General features: G+C 46.7%; 1 protein-coding gene across 13 annotated transcripts in view; it reads left to right on the top strand.

The window, feature by feature from the left end:
• DDB2 (damage specific DNA binding protein 2) overlaps nucleotides 1-25,720 on the top strand; it is a 33,003-nt gene extending 7,283 nt beyond the window's left edge. Inside the window, exons 1-12 of one of the 13 annotated variants that reach the window (XM_042849295.2) lie at nucleotides 2,736-2,777; nucleotides 3,969-4,053; nucleotides 6,634-6,821; nucleotides 10,993-11,123; nucleotides 12,624-12,815; nucleotides 15,727-15,893; nucleotides 17,048-17,147; nucleotides 20,058-20,235; nucleotides 22,260-22,405; nucleotides 22,607-22,771; nucleotides 23,670-23,715; nucleotides 24,785-25,720. In XM_042849295.2, coding sequence (XP_042705229.2) covers nucleotides 6,647-6,821; nucleotides 10,993-11,123; nucleotides 12,624-12,815; nucleotides 15,727-15,893; nucleotides 17,048-17,147; nucleotides 20,058-20,235; nucleotides 22,260-22,405; nucleotides 22,607-22,771; nucleotides 23,670-23,715; nucleotides 24,785-25,029 — 1,545 coding nt within the window. In that variant the 5' untranslated portion in view covers nucleotides 2,736-2,777; nucleotides 3,969-4,053; nucleotides 6,634-6,646 and the 3' untranslated portion in view covers nucleotides 25,030-25,720. The other 12 variants (XM_005302295.4, XM_005302293.4, XM_065595216.1 and 9 more) reach the window with 12 other exon arrangements.
• Nucleotides 25,721-25,857: the final 137 nt, after the last annotated feature.

Here is a 25,857-nt window from a genome sequence, read left to right on the forward strand (position 1 = left end):
CTCAATGCATCCTGTTTTCTCCATTCCTGCCTTTTAGATTGTAAGAACTCCGAGGCAGGGACTATTCTATTTTGTGCCTTATACAGTATTTAGCACTGTTGGCCCTTACCAGATTCCTTTGCAATTATTTTTACTTGTTGAGTCTCCGGAGTGAAAGTAAGCACAGCGTTAGTGTTTGATAAGAAATAATTATTAATTACTTCCATTCTAGCTAAGTGAAAGGTTCATAGGTTGCTATGTGTGGTCTCTTCTGGGCAGTGAAGTTAAAACATCAGGGAGGTGAATGAGATAGGGAGAGTGCTTGCATCTTTGCTGGAGACAACTTTCTGCAAGTCTGAGGTAATAGGACCACAATTTTAAAAACTTTTATTAAAACTAATGTTTAAAATCAAGTTTACACAAGTTAAGAAGGAAGGTACTATACATCTGGGGTCATAAGCACCGACTTCCCCTCTGCCCGGTAGGTGCTCGACCCTCACCCTTCCTGCTCCCATTCCACCCCTTCCCCAAAGTCCCTGTCCCTGCCCCGCCTCCTCCCCTGAGCACACCGCATTCCTGCTCCTCCCCCTCCCTCCTGGAAAGTCCTAAGCACCACCAAACAGCAGCGGCAGGGGGGCAGGAAGTTAGGCGGCAGGGGGGCAACGCCCTGTTAGGCAGCAGGGGGGCAGGAAGTGCTGGGAGGGATGGGGAGGAGTGGGGACGCGACGTGCTGGGGAGAGAAGGAGGCAAGGAGGGGGGAAGCTTGGCTGCCAGTGGGTGTGGAGCACCTGCTTATTTTTCCCTGTGGGTGCTCCAGCCCCAGAGCACCCCAGGAGTTGGTGCCTATGTCTGGGGTCAGGCTTGAGTTATGAGAGATTACAAGTATAGGTTACAAGGTTCACAAGATACATATATAGTACATGACCAGCATAGACCCAGATTGGGGTGTGGGAGTTTTTAAAGCATCAGTGAATAAGTGATCTCAGGTATGCCACCCATAGAATGTATTTAGAGTCCAAGTCAGTATTGATGTAGTGAATAGGTTACTACAGGGCCACTGAAGTCAACAGGAGTCTTTCCATCTACTTCAATTGGGTTTGAATCAGGCCCTGTTTTTCAGTGGAAAAGGTTAGAAATGTACACTTTAAAAATTCTTTGGAAAGCAGCAGAGATTAAGATTTAAGTAATGTAATATATAATTTTCTGCTGGCTGTTAATGAGATATTTGAATCTCATGGATCCCTCTCTCTTCTTTTGTGATCTCTCTGAATCTATACTGTTGACTACACTCTTCTTGCCTGCCATGAGCAGGAGGAAATTTACCTGTAGTTTCCTTTCCTAGAGGTCTAATACTGGACACCTTCAAGACATCAATGTGTGTTCTGTGGGCAGATGGCTTGCAGAGGCAGGTGCTAGTTTGAATTATTTATTTATACATACATACATGCATACACATACAGTGCCCAAATGTGTGGTAGGTATTTTGCAGAGACATATAAGAAGACAATTTATCATGAGGTGCCAGTGTTGATATGTATGTTTATATAGAGATAGATACTTGTTTCTTATATGTCATTGTTTATACACAATTTTGGTATGTTAGCAGTTGGTGCAACATTGTTATATTCCAGTAGACAAGCATGGTTTGTGTGTGTTTTTAATGTAGCGTGGTTACATGGAAGACTACATATAGGTGTTAGTTGCAGCATTTTTATTTATTGAGAGATGCACAAACAAATGTTGTAGGAGTTGTGCTTGTAGCTAACTGTGTGGATGACTGGAGTACAGGCAGTCCTCTGACTCACGACACACTTGGTTCCTAAAAATTGCATTGTAAATCAAAACGTCGTCACTCGGAACTGCAATCCACTCCATTGCAGGACCGAGCGTTGTAAAGTCGAAACCAATTGTCGTAAATCAAATCAGGGTATCAATTCAGAAATGTCGTAAGTCGAACATCGTAAAGTCGAGGACTGCCTGTATAGCCTTTCTGTAAGGTTGTCAAATATGAATAGCAGGCTGATATCTCACCAAGTGCAATGGAATGTAATTTTAACTCAGGGTTGTTTTGTCCTAATTTCTTTAATGTTGTTAAATGAAATATTAACTAAGGTCCAGTGATCTCTGATTTAGATCTGAACTGTGATTTGTACCATATCTTGAATTTTCTTTAGCCGCATTGTAAAAGCATGGTTTTCTCTGACGAACTATACCATGTGAATTTTAACATTTCGACCTAGTATTCCTGATGGCTATAAAATCCACTACGGACCTCACAATGTACCTTTTGGTGCTCTAGAAATACATAAAATTGATAAAAGAGATTAAGTTTATGGGGCCCATGCCTAACAATGTGAAATATTTGATAACCTAAGTCTTTCTGTAAGCTGTTGTGTGTGACCAGATTGTTCTGGTCTATAGGCAGGTCCAAAAAACATGTGTGTGGTAAAAGGCCTACTCACATCCACTCCAGAAGAGAGTGAGGCTGTTTGTGTTAATTTTGTTGGTGATCACTAAGGTGCAGACAAAATGTTACTTTCCACTGGAATTATTTCCACAGCAGGGAGGTTGTGGGATTTGGGGGAATGTTTGCCAGTAATATCCTGGAATTATGATTCCCATTTTTTTGTTTTATGTGTGACTTCTCGACTCCAGCATCGTGCAAGGCTCTGTAGAGCTTGGTAATTGTCCTTTACATTTGTCTGTTACTCTGAAACTGTTGATAAGAGTCAGACAGATATTCGGTGCTGTGTCTTTGCCTGGCCCAGCCTGCTGGGGAGAGAGGACTATAACTGCAGGTATTTGAGAAAACCTAGCATTTGGAGTTTGCATTGTTTAATCAATAATTACACAAATGCTTTCTGGTCTAAAAGCCAAAATAACTGTTCCAAGTTCACTTATTCTATTGCTTCCCACATTAGACGAGGGTTTGTGTCTGGGAAGCTGAAGATTTGGGGGTGATGGAGGAGTATTGAGGCCTAGTTTCTAGTAAGGTTTGCTGGGCCGATTGTGTGTAAGGGGGCCCAGTAGTGTGTAGCAGGAAAGGATACAGCCAAGCTGAGCAGGGGTATGTGTCTGAAGGGCGCTATCCTGAGCTGTGCCTCTCCAGTCCTTGAGGCTGGGGTGGCGGGTGAGCCCTGTGGCCAGGGCCCCAGCTTCTCTGTGGAGGCTCCAGGGCCACAAGAGGAGTTTCCACGTGGGCCCTCGCTCCCCTCCACGGGCCGGCCTGCGGGTCACCCCCTTTCCGGGTGTCTCGTCTCCCCGGGAGCGAGGAAACGCGGGGCCGGGGGCAGTAGCTCGGCCGCTTCCCATCCCGCGGAATCCGGACCCTGGTTGCCCCCCCCGTGTCCCCCGCGGCCGGGTTATAAAACAGCCGAGGAGGGCCCGCCCCCGCCCTGCGCGCCCGGCTGTCGCGGTGCTGGGCCAGGTCGGGCAGCGGAGGCCGCGGCGGGAAGCAGGTGAGGAGAGCGCGGGATCCCCCGAAACCCCTCCCGGCCGCCGAGCCCTCTCCCTCCGCCCCCCCCGGCCCGGGGAGAGCGACGCGTCAGCGGCCCCGTGCCCGCCCTGCCCTAGTCCCAGCGTGAGGGCCCTGAGTCTTCCCTGGCGGGAGACCGGCCTCACAGCCGGCGGCCCCCGGAGCGGGGCAGGGTCATGCCCCGGACTCCTGAGGTGCCTTCAGCCTCCTGCTCGCGCCCCGCGCGCTGCCCTGTCCTGACCGAGTGGTTATCGCCATGAGACTGATGGGGAAACTGAGGCTCCGGGAGGGGAAGGGCTCGTCCCAGGTCATACCCTGAAGCATTGGGGGGAGTCAGGAATAGAACCCACGAGACTTGGCTCCCGTCCCCTTCCTCTCCCCGCCCCCCCAACCAGTAGATCTCCCCCATGTGCAGAGAGCACATGGAAACTTCCCAGGATGCATCTGGTGAATCCTCTTCCTAACATTCTCTCTAGCATGTTCCCTTCAGCTTTTGAAATGTTTCTCTCTCCAGGGAGGAGTGCCAGGGGGGCACAGCGGGAGATGGGCTCTGGCTAACACCTTTTACACTTACAACCAGGCCCTGCTGTGTTAGCCAGGTGAGTCTTGGAAGACCATTCACACCATGCTGCCAGGCCAGCCCAGGGCTTGTGACAGTCCAAAGTCTCCTCACACACTCTGCCTCAGATTTCAGAGTGGTAGCCGTGTTAGTCTGTATCAGCAAAAACAATGAGGAGTCCTTGTGGCACCTTAGAGACTAACAAATTTATTTGGGCATACACTTTCATGGGCTAAAACCCATTTCATCAGATGCATGGAGTGAAAAATACAATAAGCAGTATAAATATTACAGCAGATGAAAAGATGGGAGTGCTAATGAGGCCAATTCAATTAAAGTGGAAGTGGCCTATTCTCAACAGGGAGGGCTGCCGGGGGGGGGGGGGGGGGGCAAGTGGGGCAATTTGTCCCGGGCCCCACAGGGCCCCCCACAAGAATATAGTATTCTATAATATCGCAACATTTTTATGGAAGGGGGCCCCCAAAATTGCTTTGCCCCAGGCCCCCTGAATCCTCTGGGCAGCCCTGTTAGATCATCTATTCTGAAGGACAATCCCTCACTCTCACAGATCTTGGGAGACAGGCTAGTCCTTGCTTACAGACAACCTCCCAACCTGAAGCAAATACTCACCAGCAACTACACACCACACAACAAAAACACTAACACAGGAACCAATCCTTGCAACAAACCCCATTGCCAACTCTGTCCGCGTGTCTGTTCAAGGGACACCATCATAGGACCTAACCACATCAGCCACACCATCAGGGGCTTGTTCACCTGCACATCTACCAATGTGATATATGCCATCACGTGCCAGCAATGCCCCTCTGCCATGTACATTGGCCAATGTAGATAGTCTCTACGCAAAAGAATAAATGGACACAAATCAGACAGCAAGAATTGTAACATTCAAAAACCAGTAGGAGAGCACTTCAATCTCCCTGGACACTCAATAAATAACAGACTTGAAAGTGGCAATTCTTCGACAAAAAAAATTCAAAAGCAGACTGCAACAAGAAACTGCAGAACTGGAATTAATTTGCAAACTGGACATCATCAAATCAGGCCTGAATAAAGACTGGGAGTGGCTGGGTCACTACAAAAAGTAATTTTCCCTCTGCTGATACTCACACCTTCTTGTCAGCTGTTGGAAATGGGTGAGTCCACCTTGATTGCATTGGCCTCGTTAGCACTACAAAAGTAATTTTCCCTCTCTTGATATTCACCCCTTCTTGTCAACTGTTGAGAATAGGCCACTTCCACCTCAATTGAATTGGCCTCCTTAGCACTGGCCCTCCCCACTTGGTAAGGCAACTCCCATCTTTTCATGTGCTGTAATATTTATACTGCTTACTGTATTTTTCACTCCATGTATCCGATGAAGTGGGTTTTAGCCCACGAAAGCTTATGCCCAAATACATTTGTTAGTCTCTAAGGTGCCACAAGGACTCTTCCTTGTTTCTGCCTCAGATGTACTCTTCCTGCTGGGGTTGGATGGTGCCTGTGGCATTCACAGTGTCTGATTCACACTTCAGCTCTTTTCTAAAGTAGGTCATATGACACCAATGGCAACAATGTGTGTGGGACAGTTCTGGAAACATTCAGGCCATTATACAGAATGGAATCGGTGCTAACTAATCCAATTCCTGGATGTAGACTTCAGGGGTAGAATAACAGGGTGTGCTGTGGGTCAGAACTGAGGGGCATCAGCAGAGCTAGGGGGTGAGTGGGTGGTCAGGACTAGAATAGCGGGGTCTGCAGGGGACTGGCAGAGCTGTGTGGGCTTCCAGATGGGAATAGCAGAGTGCTGGAAAGTCAGCATTGGGGTACTATTTGGGGAAGCTTTCACAGTGCCTGCCTAACTATATTTAGCTATAGTGAGACATCAGTGACATTTATTCACAAACTAAAAATAAAATATACCACTGTCAAAGGATCAACTTGTACTATATTTTTCATAGAGGCCCCTTGGGATCTGCCACTGAAATTTTCTACTTTAGAACCTCCTAGATCAAATGAGGAAAACTGAGTAAAAGGCTTCTCACTTTGGATTGGGGGTGGGGGAAAAGAGCATTAAAATAGAGGACTAAAATTGTGTTGTGTCCCAAAATCTGTATGTGTGTGTCATGGAAAAGCAGGGAGTGTCCAGCATTTTCAGTTTGCTCATCACCATAGTATCTAGGAGCTTGAGTCATGGATGTCAATTTGAGTTGACTGAAAAATAATTTTTGCCCATACTTGGTGGCAGAGCCTAATGAAGCCTTGTCCTCTTCAAAAAGCACTGAGCCTGACCAATGAGCTCATGTAGCAATGTGGGTGCTGCAAAGACAGCTGTGGCATTTTGTGCAGCTCAGTAGATTTCAAACTTGAGAATTCTGTAGAAACGGGAGATACCCCATTGCTTTAGAAGCCAATCATTTTAATGAAGGCGTAAAGAGCCATTTATTGACCCCCTATATCCCTCCCCACAACAGTGCAAGTAAAAAGCCAGTATTACAGAGATGAAGGGTGGTACAGGTATGTCCCACTTTTAGGCTGTCAGGGCATGTTGCACTCCAACTTTCTGTCTTAAAGCCAGAAGCAATGACAAATCCTACTTTCCTTACTTTGTTTTTTTTAGCGGGGCAGACAGAATGACCCCTGAGAACCAGTCAAAGGACAAGAAGCATGTGAGGGTGTATGAGCATCAGCGAGAGGAAGATGCAAAATCAACTGGGAAGAGGAAACGAGACCATGGAGAACTGGAGAATGAGCCGCAAGCAAAAAGATTGTTTCTGAGAAAAGCAGCCAAGCCCTCAGGGAAAATTGGTAATGTTCCCTCAGATTCTCACTCTTTCTGCCAACCGGGCCTTTATAGAATGAAGGGCGTAAACCAAACTTTCAGATCTGGGGTTGGGAGATGTCAAGGAACCAACAGCTTGTTCAAACAGGACTTTTTGGATTGGGTTATGTTTCTAAGTGAGGGGTGGAGATATGTGGGGGCATTATTCTCAGCTGTCGTTTGGAAGCTGTACTGAGTGTGTGTGTGTGTGTGTTTGTTTATGTGCATGCATGTGTGCATATGCAGCATTTTGATGAAAGTCATTGCTTATCTCTCCTAAAACTGGGCTCAGCAGAGTGTACATCACTGCCCATTGAGAAGTGACTAAGCTTTGTGGAATTTCAGAAAAACTTCTGCTGCTTCATTTCTGAAGTAGGACAGACCAATGTTGGTAACGTGACATTATATAATTCTTCATGCTGTTCCATAATCAGAAGGTTAGTATTGTACATCATGCAGTCGAAACCAGTATTTCCATCTGGAGAGCATGCTGTGTCCACTAGCAAGATGTTGCACAGAAGTTGGAGCTAGAGGGCTAGGTAGATGGTAAATCTTTCTGCTGATCTTCTGTAAGGTTGTGTCCATAGTTAGACAGACTATGGACTAGTTCCTTTCTAGCTATAATCAGTTAATTGCACCAGACTGGACAAGTGTTCTCACAAGTCATCTCTCCTTTGTGTATTTTTTCCTTCAATATGTAACTTTTGGGTAAAAAATGTTTCACTTTTTCCCTTTAATGGAGGAGATGGGTGAATATTAGGTCTGGCCTATGCTACACAGTTAGGTCAATATAACTTATAAGGCATCTTATGTCGACCTAATTATGTAGTGTACACACTACACCCTTGACCCGCCAATGTAAGTGCCCTACCACACTGACATCATAACTCCACTTCCAGGAGAGGCCTAGTGCTTATGTCAGTGTAGTTAGGACAACACAGTGTCTGTGTATATACTGGGTTACTTACATCCACCACTAGCTCTCTTGTCAATTTCATGGCTCCCAGCCCAGCTGCCCCCTGCCCTCATGGAGAGCTTCTGGCTGGGAGCCAGGGTGAGACTGGATCCCACTCCTGGCTGGGAGTCGCGGGTAGTTAGACGCCACTACCAGCGGGGAACAGGGAGGCAAGAAGCCCCAGTTGGCTTCTGCCCCCTCTCCCTCCCGCGTCTAGGAATGTTGGCTGTCTTGTCCCAGCAGGAAGGGGGCAGGGGCAGCCTGAGAAGCTGGGGCAGCTGAACCCTGTTCCCCGGGGATGAGAACCCCCGGGTGGCTTCCCCCTTACTCCCGGTGGGGAATGGGGAGCTGAGGTGGGGATGGGGCAGCCCGCCAGGAGCCTGTGGTGCAGCTGGGCTCCTGGCAGGGAGCTACCAGTGGAGCTGGGAGACCGGGTGTTTGGTCACCACATTGCCCCTCTAAGATTGATGGAAGTGCTCCTGGTGAGGATGTGCACCACCGACCCAAGGAGGGTAGTGTGGACATGCACCACCACAGTAATTACTGCAGGGGCTGTAAGTTGACCTAAACTATATTAGGTCAACTTAAGTTTTTAGTGTAGACATACCCTTAGTCTTTCCAGTATCAAGGAAGTTGTGCAGGCTTACAATTCGAATAAGGACTCTGTGTCTCTTCATGTCCATGGGTATCATTTTGAATCCTATAATTTGCTTATGGGATCTTCAGAGTTATTTCCTTTCAGTATTTCTGGAAGATGTCCCTTCTAAGGACCCAGAAACTGTTGAAGATGGGCAGTTCTCATAATATCTGTATGGTGGCGCCCTTGAAGATGGCATCTTTACTATATTTCATAAGCCCCAGTTTGTTTGGTGTATGACCTAAAGATTGGAGCAGGCTCTAATGTGAGTAGTGGAAATTGAAGCAAAACATGCCTGTTTAGAGGAATTCTGCTTATTATAGAGTTAATGGTTAATGAACAAATCTCCTGTAGCTAATGTTACCGCATGACATTTATTATAACTCCAGGTCTGATTTTTAGAGTTGCTAACCCTCTCCAGTTCCAATGTGCTTCAGTGAGAGTTGTATGTATTCAGTACCTTTGAAAATGAGGCCAATCGTGTTTTCACTTATAGCTTACATAAAAATGTTTTGAGGCTGAGCCTTTCCATTCTGTATCCCAATCTAAAAGGTGAGTTTTAATTTTTACCCAGTTTGGAAAAAATCCCCGTGGGGAAATAATTTTTAATGCATAGATAATTCAAAAAATATCTAAACTTTAAAATCTGAGACTCTACATGCAACTAGTCCCCAAAGAGGAGTAATTGTGTTGACAGAATAATCCACCTTTTTGAACAATATAAACAATTAAATGAGTTTGGTGCATGCATGGTAAAAATTTGAGTTTGAAGTTCCGTAATTGCATTATGTAGGCTTGCAATACACTGCAGAGCTGATTAAAGCCATCAGTAAGTATTTTGTATTTCTATAAGGTTGAGTTTAAAATCTACTGAGCTACAGAGCAGCTATGCAACCAAATAGCGCAACAGCTGTCTTTGCAGTAGCCCATGTCTCTTCCTGAGCTTTCTGGTCAGGGTCAGCTGGGAGAAAGCACAGTGTTGTTGTGAAGTGGATGGATCTTCATTAGCCACAGAGCATTCCCAGAAGTGATTTTTCAATCCAGGGTTGTGAGTTCAATCCTGGAGGGGGCCACTTAGGGATCTGGGGCAAAATCAGTACTTGGTCCTGGTAGTGAAGGCAGGGGGCTGGACTTGATGACCTTTCAAGGTCCCTTCCAGTTCTAGGAGATAGGATATCTCCATTAATTTTGTTAACAAAGCAAAGACTGAGTCCCCAAAGAGGCCTCCACTTAGGCCACGTTTCAGACTTAACCCACTTCTGCTGTTGCCCTGCTTAAAAAGCAAAGTTGGAATTTTCTCACAGTGGGAGTACTGTTTTATGGGATTTCCTTCTTCCCAAACTCAAAAATGTGTGAAGATCAATTTAAAAAAAAAATAAATCTATATCTATAGATATACTTCCTGACAGGACCCACGCCTTGAAAAAAGCTTCCCTTCAATTCAAGCAGTGAAAGTCTTTGAGTATTAAGAATCTGTAAAAATGTGAAGTTAGAATGGAAATGCTCTTACACCCATAACTACAGCAAGTATGATGAGCACCTGCTGCAATCATGCATGAATGTGGGTGTGTGTGTTAACTTCTTAATTTCCAGGCTTCAGTGTTTCATAAAGTAAGGATATTTTTTGTTATATATATTACTCTTTTTGTTTCTCTCCTCCTGTTTTGTATTAGTATGGATCTTTACATGAAAATAAGATTTTTGTTTGAGATTCATCTGCTCTTCTGCTTCCCCATCTGACCCCTGGATCCGCTGGGATGTTACAGTCCGTTGCTGTGGGGATGATTAGGTCACACACGTGGGGTTGATCAGACTCTCTTTTCACATAGATGTCCCTGATGATTAAGCCTGAAGCACTAGCAAAATACAGAAAACATCCTGTGTTGCTCAGCAGAATTCTCCCTGAACAGAAAGGTTTTCAGGCTATTCTATGAGGTGCCAACAGGTCTTTTATCAAAAACAAAACACATAGAGCCATAGGCAGGCTGTGTGAACTACAGCACAAGCGAGTGGAATATTCTTATTCAGGTGCAGGGGAAGTGGTTTGGAATTCACAATTTGGGAATTTTCAGTTGTAACTGTTAAATTTCTCTCACTTATCTGCTGATCCCAGGTCTGATCTCTCCCCTGCCACTGTGGTTGAGATGCTGATCTCAGCAGTTCCTCTCCCTTTATCCCACTACCCAGTCTTGTTTTCAGGCTCTGTGTGTCCTTGCCGTATCAGGGTTATGTGTATAGCCTCTAGAAACTCAGGCGAGTCATACCCTGTAAAATCACTATAGCCCTCTCCTTTCCTTTGCTCTGGGATGAATCTTTAACAAGGAGAGACCTATTGAGAGGAAACCAGGCAGATGGTTTGTCAGGTTATGAGATGCATTGTGCTTTGCAGGAGGCTACTGCCCCTTACACTCATAGGAACTGCTTGAGGTCCTTTCTCTTGTGACTAGAGATCACTTCTGGATTCAGCACCAAATACAGCCATCCTCCCCAGTACAGTGTAGTGAATGAGTATGACGTGCATTGGCTTGTCTGTGTCAGTAAGTTTCCCTGTTTTGCTGTCTGGCAGGCTGGGCTGAAGGTGGTTCCATGTTCGGAAACACAGGGGTGCTCTTCCATCAGGTGGAGAGGCAGTGCAGCATCATCCACTACATCTACCAGAACATGCTGGGTGGCTCTATTCGAGCACAGCTCAAGCAGGTGAGGGTGTCTGCTTCTCATTCTACTGGACAGCTGAGCTCCCATCAGAGTTTCCCTTAAAAATGACAGTGACAGCTTGAACACACATGAGGGAGCTTAAAAGGGCCAGGGGTCCACTCCCATCCAGGACTCATGGTTTCCATGCCTTTAAAATGACTAAAAAACTTACAGTAATGTGCTGATAGTCTGATCTGCCGTCACATATCTCCCCTTAGTCCATACAAAATGCAACTGCTGAGATCATTTTCCTTGTTCATCAGTGACACATCAGTCCCCGCTTTGAATCCCTCTACTAATTCTCTGCTCCTCTGCATTAAAGGTAACTAAGCTTGTTCTATCAGTTGATGCCCGGCACAATATTACTTCCACCTACTTATCTGACGTAGTCCTATATCATGTTGACCCCAATTGCTCCACTCTGCTAATAATGTCGATCTCAATGTCCATTTGTTAACTTCTCTCACAGTCATCTCTACACCTTTTTCCATGTTTCCCCAGGGTATGTAATGCCTTCCCTGAACTGGTTTTCGAAGCCATAATTCTCCACTCATTCAATCCTTCCTTAAGGATTAACTTCTCCTGTAATGTCCACAAAGAGTAAATCAACCAGGATAGGTTTATTTTCTAGGTCATTTGTGTGTTTTGTATTTTTGATTTAAAAATTCATCCAGTCTGTACACTTGCTTTAGCTAAATAACCACATGATTTTGTCACTGTCTTGCCTTCCCCGCCCAGCCCCATTTCTGTTAGCCTTTTGTCTTATTGTGTCATGTTTTGTAAGCACTTTTGAAGAAGGACAGTGTCTTTATGTCTCTGGATGAAACATAACATGCTTCTGGGTGCTCAGTAAATACATAACAGGAGGAAATGTGGTTGTTGGAGTCTGTTCCTGTGAGGAAAGCGTGTCCAGCTGCCATGTTAGTGTGATGATACCAGTTATCCTCCCCTCTTAGCCAGCCCAAAGGGCTCAGCTCCCCTTACAGATCTAGAGAGTGTTTTCTCTTACTGCTTTGTCACTGGGGGGGTTGAGTATTTGTGGCTTGGGTATATTTGTTTGGAGTGGCCTGTCTTCCATGGGGCATTGTGTTCCCATCCATTGCTCAGCTAAGTCCAGAGGGGGAAGCAGCATCTTGATGTGAATACCCTAATACAGGAGTAACTGTTCACCCTGTTAAAAGGATAGGAGACAAGGCCCATTCAGATCAGGAAAGAAATCTGCATGACCCCATCACTACCAGATTGACTTGTGTTTATGGTACAAGATGGGACAGACAACAACCCTTTAGTTCTGCCCACTTGACTGTAAACTCCACTGTGAAAGTGAAGAAAGCTGGGCTGAGTTTCTCCCTGATATTCCCGGGGATCAGCCTCGCTTTTTTAACTCCCTGGGAAGTGTGTTTAGAGTGGTGTGCATACAAAGTCTGTAAGCATTTTTGGAGAGATTCAGAGACCTACTTCCAGCTCTGTGGAGATCCCAATCTCTCATTTTCTTTGCAACAGTGTCTCCAGCTTCCCTTTGTGCGTTCTCTTACTTCATACCGCCTCTTCCGAACAGCGAGTCCCTTTGACAGGAGAGTGACATGTCTGGAGTGGCATCCAACTCACCCCAGCACTGTGGCTGTGGGGTCCAAAGGTGGAGACATCATCCTGTGGGACTACGAAGTACTGAATAAAACCTGTTTCATAAAAGGGGTAAGTCACTTAGTGTGTGGGATGAGCAGGAGGGTAGGACTGGAACAGCACCGAGTGCTGCAGCTCATTATTGAGGTGCAATGTCAGAACTGTGAGGGGCCCAGGACTGGAATAGCAGCAGGTACTATCCTGATCTTACAGGACTGAGATGCAGTGGTGGATCTGTGTGTGAGGCCCCGGACTGGCAGTGTGGGGGTTTCAGGTCAGAACTGAGGTTTGTTTGTAGAATTTATGGTGAAGTTTCCTCAGATTATATGCTTGGGGGGGGGGGGAGGATGGGTTGGGGATTGGTGAGACACTTTAGTGGGACAATGAAGAAGAAAGAAAATCTATAACAAGCGTGCAGAGAGGGTTTATTTATTCTAGGCTTGAATCTCCCCCCTCTTCACCTTCTCGTTCTGTGTCAGATGAGGAAGCATCTTTTTGAGTGGAAGGAAGGAAAATCCCTTCTGGTGAAGTGAAAGAGTAACGTAGAGTGACTCCCTGTGACTTTGAATGGTTTGCATGCCCATCCCATTCCATGTACACACCAATTCCAATCCCAATTCTATATGGGCTCATAGTCTTCACATCAGCACCTGTGGCTCTTCGGCTTAACAAATGAATACAGATTGGAAAGAGGATGATCATCCTCTGAAGACTCCTAGGTCCCATTCCTGGTTGCCTTGTGCTCTTTTTTGTGTAGCATGATGACTGCCTGCCAGGGATCGCATTGCCCTGGAACTGCAGGAATTGTAATCTTCTCCCCGGTCAGGTTGCCTGCTCAGCCAAGGCATGACTTGTAGAGATGAAGGTTGCCTTTGTCTCTTGAGAGTCCAAGACTTGTGTCACTGTTGATGTTGGGGACACAGTGATGAGTACAAATTTGCAGAAGGGACTTTCCTCCTTCCCCATCACTTAGTGATTTTTCTTTTTTGTTCATCCCCTTCATTGTAGATGGGAGCTGGAGGGGCCATCACAGGAATGAAGTTTAACCCTTTTAATCCTAGTCAGCTGTACACATCATCAATTGCTGGCACTACCACCCTGCAGGATTTTACTGGCAATACACTCCGGGTCTTCACCAGCACCAAGGACTGGGAGTAAGAAACACAGCAATTTTGTGGGCTTTTGCCTCCTGCTGGCAGTGGCAGCACAGGGAGGGGGAGCTTTACTTGTTTCTGAAACATGAGAGCTGGCCTCTCTGCTCCCCTCTACACCCACCTCCTCTCAATTCCAGAATCTGTGTCTTTTGAAAGCCTGTCTCTCTTGTTTTTCCTATTTAGGATGTAGGAGGAGGGGAGAGAATACTGATTTTTTGGTTTCCCCTAAAGGAGGGACTCTTCTTCCACTCTTACTCATTTCTGTTATTTTTGGAGGGCACCAATAGAATTCCTCAATTTTGTGCCTTTACATGGCTCTGTGTTTAACCTCTGAGCTGTTGGCTGTGCTGCTTTCACTGGCCACAGGGTCTCTGTAGAGCCATCTGAGGAGTTCCTACAGTACTCCTGCAAGCCCTGTTGGCTTAGAAAGTCAGAGGATAGTCCTAGGAATGAGCCTGTAGCATCAGCATGCCAGTTCCACTTTGCCCTCTTTGTTTTCTTTCCCTGCCTGCCTCCTGCCAGTAGCATGTTTCCTAAGCATCTACTCCAGCTGCAGTCCTTCCTGGGAAAGAGGGCGAAACCAAACTGGAGAGGTCCATTGGGATAGTTCAGTGCTGCCATGCTGGAGATCCAGGTTTAGCATTCAGGTGACTCCCTGGAACAGCAGGGGCCTGGAGGAAAAGACATGCTCTGTCCTTGGGGTGGGAGAGCCTCACATGTTCCTGTAATATTTGCTTCTGATCAAGATGAAGACGACTAGGTCTGAAGGGGAGGTCAATCCAGTTTCCATTGGTTTTAGGTAGGTCAGGGTCTATGGAGGGGTCTTGTTTTTTTTCAGGGGCTTCTTGAAAGTCAGTATTGAGGATGAGGCCTTGGTACATGGTGACTTTGTGAGAAGCAGGTGAAATGCACTGCCTATCAGAGTTGTTTTTGTCTCCCGGTTAGCCCTATCTCTTTTCGCTCTCTGTTGGTGAGTGAGGATTCCACCTGTTGGCTCAGTAGAAACAGGCTGGGGATGGTTCCTGGGATAGGATACCTTTGCCTCCCTTGCCATGCAATCAGCAGTGGGGATTTCTCCCTGCACAGCTCTCTTCCTGCCTGCTGGCACCTTGGGAAAGACCAAACGTGACACACTGGAAACCGCTGCAGGGACTCTGTGGAGGAAGACCCTACAGGAAGAATGTGGTGCAGGTTGTGCTTGGGGTTTTGTATGTTTCTGCATGGAATGTCGCTTGTGTTCTTGCCCTTCCAGGCCTGGCAATGGTTCAGGCTGTGGTTACCACAGCCACATCCCGTTGTCTGAGCTAGAGAAAACTGTGCTGCTGGAGGGGACTTTGCTTTGTTTGGGAAGACAGATGGTAGAACCTGCAAGCCCAAAACATTTGTATTCTCAGGCTATGTCGTTATGCTGCGATCAATGCACCGGGGGTCAATTTAGTGGGTCTAGTGAAGACCTGCTAAATCGACAGCAGAGCGTTCTCCGGTCGACTCCAATACTCCACCGGAAACAAGAGGAGTAAGATAAGTCTATGGGAGAGCATCTCCTGTCAACCCAGCACGGTGTAGACACCGCAGTAAGTTGACTAAGCTATATCAACTCCAGCTAATTTAAGTCAATTTACCACGGTAATGTAGACATAGCTTCAATTTAGTAACAGACTAGATAAAATGTGGCTCTTTAGTGCCACTCTTGTTGGGAAACAGACTCCATGAACTTGGTGTATCTCAGCTATGGAGCGAGGGGTTCACTTCCAGGTGGTCGGCATTCTGCCATGTCCCTCCCTTCCCCAATAACATTGGTGCCCCTTCCCTTTGTCTGTGTGTTCCAGAAAGGGCCAGGAGACTCCCTTGGAGGCATGAAGTTCAGCCCATTTGAGGCAGTGAAGCTTTATGTGGCATCAGGGGATGGCACCCTTAGTCTGCAGCATCTGGAAGGCAAAGCGGCGCAGGTGATCTCCCGCACCCCAGGCTGTGGCCATGAGTACCATGATGTTTGGTGAGGAGGGGCAGGCAGGGTTGTGCCTCTGCTCCATGCTATTTATACTGTAGTCCCTCTTCTTCTCTTTGATGTCATCTTCCTTTGCTAGGACTAGGACAGACTTACTATTTGCTGGGGCTGTCAGTGAGCTCAGTGTTGTGTGATACAGGGGCAGGCATGTGGTCCTGCTCCAAGGGTTTGGCAAGCTCAGGACAATTAGACTCCTGCTGTTCCAGTGCATGATGGGTAATATAGTTTTTGGCATCTTTTGGACAGCAGCAGCACTGGGCATGTACTTTTCCTTTAAAAGGGTACAGGTGAGGAGAAGAGCAAGGTGCTAGATGGTCAGGCCAGTGTTCTCCTGTGAACATGAGCTAGGCTAAGCTTATAGGGCAGCTTAGGTTAAACCAAATAACATTTATGCAGAAACATATGTAATCCTATTGTGATAACTCTGCTATCCCTTTGGAGGTGGGGGTTGGGTTTTCAGGCTTGCCACCCTGACTCCAGGGCTTTGAATTCTAATGTGAAAATCCCCTGTAGGGCAAAGCTTTGCAAAGAAATCCTTGCACGTCAGAGTATTCACCCTTCTCCTCACTTAGTATAGTCTGGGTTGGGACACTATGCCACCAAAAGCCTGGGTTTGATTTAGTTCCTGAAGTGGGCTATTGCGGGAGCTTTAGACCTGAAATTTTCCAATCCAGAGTCTGTAGCAACTCCCTGCAGCTTCTTCACCCGTGTGGGGAAAGCTAATTTTAAATCCATTTCTGCACATTGTGTAAAAGTCTCCAGTGTGGTCCTGATCTTTCCCAAGCTGTCTCTATATGCAGTTGACAAGTGGCCACTCACCCTCAGCTACGTCCTACTGCCCCAGCATGTTCCCGCTATCTAAAGCTTACTTGGCAAATAACTCAGAAGTGATGTCACATCAGTCACCAACCCAAAGCTACCTTGGTGGACTCTGCCCCTGGACTGATGGTTGAAGTCCCACTCCACCACATGGGAGACCCAGTTCTGAGTCTGTTGCAGTCCCACTCCACCACATGGGAGACCCAGTTCTGAGTCTGTTGCAGTCCCTCTCTGTAGAGAGACAGAGAAGGCCGTACTTAGAGGTTCCCCTCCCAATACTTGTCTCCAGGAATTGATGCTGATCTATGTATCTTTTCTTTTAGTTTCTGGTACTGCAGTGTTGATGTGTCTGCGAGCTGCCGGACCGTGGTGACAGGCGATAATGTGGGTAATGTGGTCCTGCTCAGCACCGGTGGTGAAGAGGTTTGTATGGCTCCTCTCATCTTCCCTGCCTCGCACTCTCCCCTTTCCAGGGACCCCGATGGTTTGTTTGTTCTTTGCCCATGTCTGTCTTGGGAGCAGGGTCCCTAGAAAGAGGAGCATGCATCCTGAACCTCAAGGGATGCGAGTCCACCCAGTATCTGCCAGGTGGTGCTTCCTGCCCTTCTGCAGTGCACTAGAAACTGCCTGTTCTTCCTCCCAAGTTGGGGAGCACACCAGTAATGACTCAGAGTGATTCCAAGTTAAGGACCACATCATGGGATCTGCCTGCATTGACAGTGTCTGATTACTCAGGAGAGCAGAATTTGTGACATCCTGAAGGTGTCAATTCCCCCTAGCAATGAACACGTTCCAGAAACCTCTTTGGAAAAATGGGGAGTGTCGTGGGTGTGTGATGTGACAGAACCACTTCTTCCCCAGGGCTAGTCACAAGCTGGATCAAAGTCCTTGGCATTCCCAACTCCAAATCCCAATCTCAGCAAAGGCCAGGAGAAGAACAGAAACTGCACCATTTCCATACTGCCCAAGGGGGCAGAGTGTTAGTACCAGGACCGGAAACAGAAAAGAAAGCTGCCTAGGAGAGGGTGGGCCTGGAATTTCTTAAAAAGTGGGCCCTATCAAGAGCCACCTTTTTGATGCTGCTTTATTCTAATCAATCCTAAGTCATCACTTGTGTTGCCCTCGGGGTAACAGTGCAGGGCAATTCCCACCCCAGGAGCTGTAGGCAGGGGGGCCATGTTAATCAGTGGGCCAAGTCACTAGCTGGGGCATTCCAAATAAAGCCCAAATACTTGAGTTTAGATTTTTGCCCTTTCCTCAGGACATGTTTATTAATACACAGAAGATGCAAAAATGTTCATAATACAAAATTTTCTGTAATGGAGACCTTTCCTATCTTCTGCTATTGGGACTGATCCATCCTTCCCCTCTAGGTAGCCCTTTCCTGGCTACTATGGAGAAACTCACACTTGGGCTTCTCTGACCTCTGTTTTTTTCTGTCTGCTGTCCCTGCCCAAGAGGCAGGAAGCCTCATAGCTGTCTTCCTGTAGGTCACATGTTTGCTCCTAGTCATGTGCCCTGCAACTACAGCTCTCAGTATTAAAGGCCCCAAGGACTGAAAGAGCTGCCCTGTGTTTTATACCCTCAAGGCAGAGTGCCTTGTTACATGCCTAATAAATTCCTTGGGAGTAGATTAATCTCCAACCCCAGTAATGTCCTCACAATGGAAAGCTTTCTGTGGTGAAACTGGCAAAGGGACCAGGAGAAGATCTTGGACCTTAGCAACTGTCTCAAAGAGAGAGGGTCACACTAAGGCCCATCTAGCCCAGTATCCTGTCTTCCAACAGTGGCCAATGCCACGTGTTTCAGAGGGAATGAACAGAACAGATCTTTATCAAGTGATCTATCCCCTGTCACCTTTGCCCAGCTTCTGGCAAATAGAGGCTAGGGACACTTCAGAGCATGGTTTGCTTCCCTGACCATCCTGGCTAATAGCCATCAATGGACCTATCCTCCATGAATGTATCTAGTTATTTTTTGAACCCTGTTATAGTCTTGGCTTTCACAACATCCACTGGCAAAGAGTTCCACAGGTTGACTGTGCATTGTGTGAAGAAATACTTCCTTTTGTTTGTTTTAAATCTGCTACCTATTAATTTCATTTGGTGAACCCTAGTTCTTGTGTTAGGAGATGGAGTAAATAACACTTCCTTATTTATTTTCTCCACACCAGCCATGATTTTATAGACCTCTATCATTTCCCCCCTTAGTCGTCTCTTTTCCAAGTTGAAAAGTCCCAGTGTTATTAATCTCTCCTCATATGGAAGCTGTTTCAAACCCCTAATCATTTTTGTTGCCCTTTTCTGTACCTTTTCCAAATCCAATATATCTTTTTTGAGATGGAGTGACCAGATCTGCACACAGTATTCAAGACATGGGCATACCATGGATTTATATAGAGGCAATATGATATTTTCTGTCTTATTACCTATCCCTTTCTTAATGATTCCCAACAATCTGTTAACTTTTTTGACTGCTGCTGTATATTGAATGGGTGTTTTCAGAGAACTATCCACAATGACTCCAAGATCTCTTTCTTGAGTTGTAACAGCTAATTTAGAGCCCATTGTTTTGTATGTATAGTTGGGATTATGTTTTCAATGTGCATTACTTTGCATTTATCAACATTGACTTTCATCTGCCATTTTGTTGCCCAGTCACCCAGTTTTGTGAGATCCCTTTGTAGCTCTTCACAGTTTGCTTTGGATTTAACGATCTTGAATAATTTTGTATCATCTGCAAATTTTGCCACCTCACTGTTTACCTCTTTTTCCAGATAATTTATGAATATGGTGAACAGCACTGGTCCCAGTACAGACCCCTGGGAGACACCACTATTTATCTCTCTCCATTCTGAAAACTGACCATTTATTCCTACCCTTGTTTCCTATCCTTTAACCAGTCACTGATCCATGAAAGGACCCTGCCCTCTTATTCCATGACAGCTTACTTTGTTTAAGAACCTTTGGTGAGGGACCTTGTCTAAGGCTTTCTGAAGTTTGGGGTATGTCAGAAACTGCAAGTGCAGCCTCATATAGATGAGTCTGAGCTCCGTGCTGTGGGGTTTGCAGTGCTGGCTGTAGCCAGACTGCACCTGCACCATGCTCTAGGGCCAAGGCTTGCAGTGCTAACAAGCTCTACTACCTGCCCCAAAACCTTTGGATAAATGGGGCGATACAGTATGCAAGTTAAGGATTGCTCAGAGCTCCACTGTCTAAATCCCTCGGGCTCTCTGTACCAGAGCAGTGCCGGAAAGTTCTTCATGTGGCATGGATTGCACCTGCTTGCTGTGTAGCTGTTGCACACATCTCACCTTGTTTCCCTCCACTGCAGATTTGGAAGCTGAAATTACATAAGAAGAAAGTGACTCATGTGGAGTTTAACTCGCGCTGTGATTGGCTCCTGGCTACAGCTTCTGTGGACCAGACAGTCAAAATCTGGGACCTGAGAAACATCAAAGACAAGTCAAGTTTCCTTCATGTGCTGCCTCATGACAAACCTGTCAATGCTGGTAGGTCAGTGAGGTAGGACTCTCTCTCTGCTCTGTGCCCATCAATCTACCCATCTATTCTGTGTTTCTGTCTGTCCCTTTTGGTCTCTTGTGACCTGTGCCTGGGTCCATCACGCTTGGGTTTTCTGTGCCCCACTTTCCCTCCCACAAATGTGTATCAATCCTGTTTCTTTCATATCCTTCAGTGTGTGTCTATTAAAAAATGAAATCATTTTGGAGCAAGCCTGAGTTTGATCAGTTTAAAATTGTTCAGTTTTTAAATTCAAACACTGAACATAAACTTTATCGAAAGTTCTGTAAGAAAGTGTAGGTGTCACCCTTAACACCTTCTCATTGGCTTCTGGCTAATTCATCCTGAACTATTGCTGATGATGGAGGGATACTTAAAGATTCCAAGGCCAGAAGAGACCATTGTGATCATCTTGTCCAGGGGTGGGTAAACTTTTTTTTTGGCCCGAGGGCCACACCGGGATTGCGAAATGGTATGGAAGGCCATGTTTGGGGAGGCACAGCCTTCCCTACAGCCTGGCCCCCACCCCCATCGGCCCCCTTCCACTTCCAATCCCCCCTGCTCCTTGTCCCCTGACCGCGCCCTTCCGGGATTGCCCCCATCCAACCCCTGCTCCCTGTCCCCCTCCCAACTCCTATCCACACCCCCGCCTCCTGACAGGTCCCCCGGGACTCCCTCGCCTATCCAACCCCCGCATTCCCTGTCCCCGAACCTCCACCCCATTCAACCGCCCCCTGCTCCCTGTCCCGACTGCCCCCCAGAACTTCCTACCCCTTATCCAACCCCACCGCTCCCCGCCCCCTTACCGTGCTGCTCAGAGCGGCAGGACTGGCTTATTGGAAAGTCTGGGAGGTTGGTGGGCGCAAGCCACACAACCTGGCAGGAGCGGCAGGCCAGAGTGCTCCCCGCATGGCAGCATGGCTGTGGGGGAGGAGGGACAGCAGTGGAGGGGCTGGGGGCTAGTCTCCCTGGCCGGGAGCTCATGGGCTGGGCAGGAAGGTCCCGCGGGCCATAGTTTGCCCAACCTCTGATCTAGTCTGACCTTGTCTAACACAGGCCATTAGAACTTCCCCAAAATAATTCCTAGAGCAGAGCTTTTAGAAAAACATCCAGTTGTGATTTAAAAATTGCCAATGATCGCGAATCTATCATGACCCTTGGTAAACTGTTCCAATGGTTAATTATCCTCACTGTAAAAAAATGTATGCCTTATTTCCAGTCTGAATTTGTCTAGCTTCAACTTCCAGCCATTGGATTGAGTTATGCCTTTCTCTGCTAGATTGAAGAGCCCATTATCAAATATTTGTTCCTCATGTAGGTACTTATAGACTGTAATAAAGTCACCGTTTAATCTTCTCTTTAAGATAAACTGATTGAAGTTCTTGAGTATATCACTATAAGGTATGGTTTCTAATCTTTAAATATTCTCATGGCTCTTCTCTCAATCCACTCTAACGTAATTTAAATGTACTGTCCTGTTTAATAAAATGTCTGTTCTCAGTGGCTCAATCCTCTGCAATTCCTGGGGAGCTGCCCTTGAGAGCTTAATGTGAAAAAACTGAAGTTTGCTGGGGATAGTGTGTGGAATTTGTTGGGGCAGGTACTCCTGATCATTTCGTGCTGAAGTTCCTTTGGTAAAAAAGGGATTAGGAATCAAGATTCCTTTGGTTCTATTCCCAACATTGGAGGGATGGGGTCTGCAGCGTTCTGTTTCCAGTTCTTTCACTGGCTTACTATGCGACTTTGAGTGAGTTCCTTTCCCACTCACTGTCTTTTTTCCCCATCTGTATAGATTGTAAGCTTCAGTTTAATATTTGTAAAGATCTTTGAGTTCCTTGGAAAAAAGGGGCCATAGAAAGACAGAGTCTTGTTCCTCGGGGCACGTGGCTCTTTTAAAATAACTATTTAGGAAGTTGTAATGTGCTTACAAATTAGGGACATGTGTTGTTTTCCTCTTCTTTGTCTATGGCCACAGGACTGTGATCTTCTGTATGCTTTACTGCCCTTTTCCCAGCTTATTTCAGCCCAACGGATGGTGCTAAACTCCTGACCACAGACCAGCATAGTGAGATCCGAGTCTATTCCTCTTCAGATTGGACCAAACCACAGCATCTGATCCCACATCCGCATCGGCAGTTCCAGCACCTCACACCTATCAAGGTGAGGTAGGAAAGCGCAGTCTGATCTCACAGCAGATGCCAGTAGCAAGTTGGAAAAAGCTTTGGTACAATTTCTTTTCAGAATAGGGCACTGCTGTGGGAAAGCTCACACTCCTGGAGTCACAGCTCTTTCTGATTCATATCAGTCTTTAGCTGTGTTCCTCTAGAGTTGTTTACCACTGTCCATCTGCTTTATGTCTAGGCGACATGGCACCCTCGTTATGACCTCATTGTGGCTGGTCGCTACCCAGACCCTAAGTTCCCAGGATACACAGTGGATGAGCTGCGAACTGTTGATATATTTGATGGAAACACTGGGGAGATGGTGTGCCAGCTCCACGACCCGAATGCATCTGGCATTATCTCGGTGAGCTTGGGCGCTGGAGTTGAAAGGGCTCCTGTGCCCTTAACTGTAGCCAAGACCTGAGTATCAGGGAGATCACGCAATAGGAATAAGACCCAAAATCTCCTAACACATGCTCACACTCATACTGGAGGAGGCATCCTGGCAAGGTGCGGTGCAGGGAACAGTCTGTATACTGGCCATGGGAAAGAGTGCCTCAGAGAGGTTGGCTGTGACAACTAATATGTGTGAACAGCTTCTTCGGGGGGGGGGGGAAAGTCTCCTAAGAGTGAATCCAGGGTTGGGCATGTGAGGAGTCACCTGGGTTGCTGCTTCTCCATCCGTTAGCTGGTCCTTTGCAGGCCATGTGCATAGGAGTCGCTGTGAAATACAATCATGCCCCAGGGAGGAAGTAACTTCTCTTAGCATGATGCCAGCTCTCACGTCAGCTGCTCTCCCCATCCAACCCACCAGCAGCTTCTGAGCAGAAAGTGACATCCCAGTTACAGTAGCACACTGAGCTCCCACAGGGCTGACTCCCCTACAGGATCAGACTGAGGAGAAGCAGAGCAGGAAGACTGGACCTGATTCTCCTCACATTTATACCAGTGTTACACTGATTACTCCATTGATTTCAGTGGCATTACCCCTGATTTACACCAACATGAGAGGAGGATCCAGCTTGCTCACTCCCAACATGCAGCAGAGATGGGTCGTAAAGCCATGCTGGCCAGCCCCCGACACCTGGAGCTCTTCGCAGTTGGGGTGTAGGGTCATGCCAGCCAAGGGCAGCTGATCTTTGCAGAACGGTTCCATGTTCAGTTGTCAGCCTTTTTGTGGTGTACTTTAGGGAATGTTCTATGTTTGATAGTGTTACATAAGCATTGAGGCTGATAGTTTGTCAATATGTTTACATTTGCAGCTCAATAAGTTTAACCCTATGGGAGATACACTGGCCTCTGGTATGGGTAAGTAGGCTTCTGACTCTCTGTCCTTATTTTATTATTGAGGCAGCTGGACAGCATGGGGTTCTGGTCTCAGAAAAGGGTAGACTGGCTTCTCCCGACAGACATATGCCGAAAGTGATGTACTCATGAGTTCTAAACCGAGTTCTGTCATTGATATTCACCAAGGTTGAGTTTCCTTCTCTGTAAAATAAGTTAATACCCTATCCTCTTATCTCCAAACTCTAGTGTCCCCAGGATTAAGCCATGGTTTGTAAAGCATTTTGAAAACATCCACTAAAATGTGCAGTGTGGCAATTAGCTTCAAGGGAAAGCAGCCTCCCTAGGAGGAGAGGGTGCTGCTGCCATCTATCTGCTGTATGGCAATGCTGCAAGAAGCAATATGAAAGAAGTCCCTGCCCTTTGCCCGCTACTGCTGGTCTCACTGGCCTTTGTCTGACTTCTTTTGGGTTATTGCACATGTACATGCTTTATATCCAAAGAGGCCCTACCGTTCTTGGGCCCCCTAGGATCTGGGGAAGCTGGCCATATTGAGTTCTGATTTAATCTGATTGTAGAACTTTTCTTTCCATGGAAATTGTGGGGCAAGAGAATTAATTGATCATGCCCCTTAATTGCCAGCTATTGCTCAGTTTCCATGATCATATGGCTAATAGGTACATGATTCCTACAATAGGACTACGTGGAGGCAATGTCAGGAAGAAATAGTTTACACCAGGGATTCTCAAACTGGGTGTCGTGAGGTTATTACATGGGGCGTTGCAAGCTATCAGCCTCCATCCCAAGCCTCACTTTGCATCTAGCATTTATAATGGTGTTAAATACATTAAAGTGTGTTTAATTTTTAAGGGGGGGGGGTCACACTCAGAGGCTTCCTATGTGAAAGGGGTCACCAGTACAAAAGTTTAACTACTGGTTTTCACAATCCTTAGTGACTGGACATGGCTAGAAAAATACTTCCTTTTTTTGAGCAGTAGCTGAATGTTGTATTTAATTGGTATAGACAGTGATTCCCCCATTAGAAACTATGTCTATTGCAGAATATCTGAGTGTTGAATTTTTTTCCCCATAGGCTTTAACATTCTGATCTGGAGTCGGGAAGAGATGGTGACCAAGAAACAGGAGCATCTCTTGAAAGCTATGACAGAGCAGGGAATGGGAAGCAGGAGCTTGTCCAGGCATGGGCTCCAGAAGCAGTCAAACCCAAGGGCAAGCAAACTCAAAACGAAGCTGCTTGCTCTGGAACTAGAGGGGACTAAAACAAAGGGCAAAGATCCCAAATCACAGGGCAGGAAGCGGAAGGATCTGGAGGATTGAGCAGACACCTCCAGGCTTTCTAGATCATGCTGGACAAAGCCAGCTCTGGCACAGTGGGCAACATTTACCCTGAGGGGCACCCAGCCTTCTGCTTTGTCCTTCCTTGCTGGGTAGGAAGTTGCTGCTTGTACTCTCTGCTTTCCCCTCTAGAGGGTAGTGTCATTGCTCAGCTCCTCCTCCTGGGTGACACATTTTATCAAGCACTATGGGAGCCTGAATGTCAGCATGCCCTGTGCTGGCATCCAGTTAATGGAACCACAAAACGAAGCATTATGCTTATGTGTGATTCTTGTTCTTTAATTATCTGGGTCAGTGGCTATGAGGTCAATAGGGGAGCAGCCAGGGCTGAGCTGGGCCTCTGCTGATGCTGTAGTTTATATCTTCAGAGCTTTAGTCTCTCTCCTGCAGTGCACCAGCCAGCCCTGTTTTCAGTCTTGTACCCCAAAATGTGGGGATAGGTGTTCCCAAAGTGGAACCTGAGGACTGCCTTCCCCACCCCCCTTCTCATATAGCTATATCTCAGGGCTGCTGTTAACCTACAAGTTTTTATGTTTGAAAGTTAGCCTGTTTACAATGCTGCCTGGGGCATAGGTGGAGAATCTGCCCTCGCTAGGGCTCAGGCCCTGCTGGGAAGCTTTGTTAATTTCATGGTGTTTATAATATTCAAGTGTTAATAAAGTTTTGTACAAAACAGGCTTTCTTCCTTGGGAGAGTGGCCACCTCAGGGGCTTTGATGAATGGCCTGTTGTGAGGAGCTCTTAAGCCCACCCCAGCAGGAGTTGACAGCTAGCAGGCTGCTGGGGGGGGAGAGAGGGCATATGTGCTAAT

The sequence above is a fragment of the Chrysemys picta genome, chromosome 4, assembly GCF_011386835.1.
Source record: "Chrysemys picta bellii isolate R12L10 chromosome 4, ASM1138683v2, whole genome shotgun sequence".
Taxonomy (NCBI): Eukaryota; Metazoa; Chordata; order Testudines; family Emydidae; genus Chrysemys; species Chrysemys picta.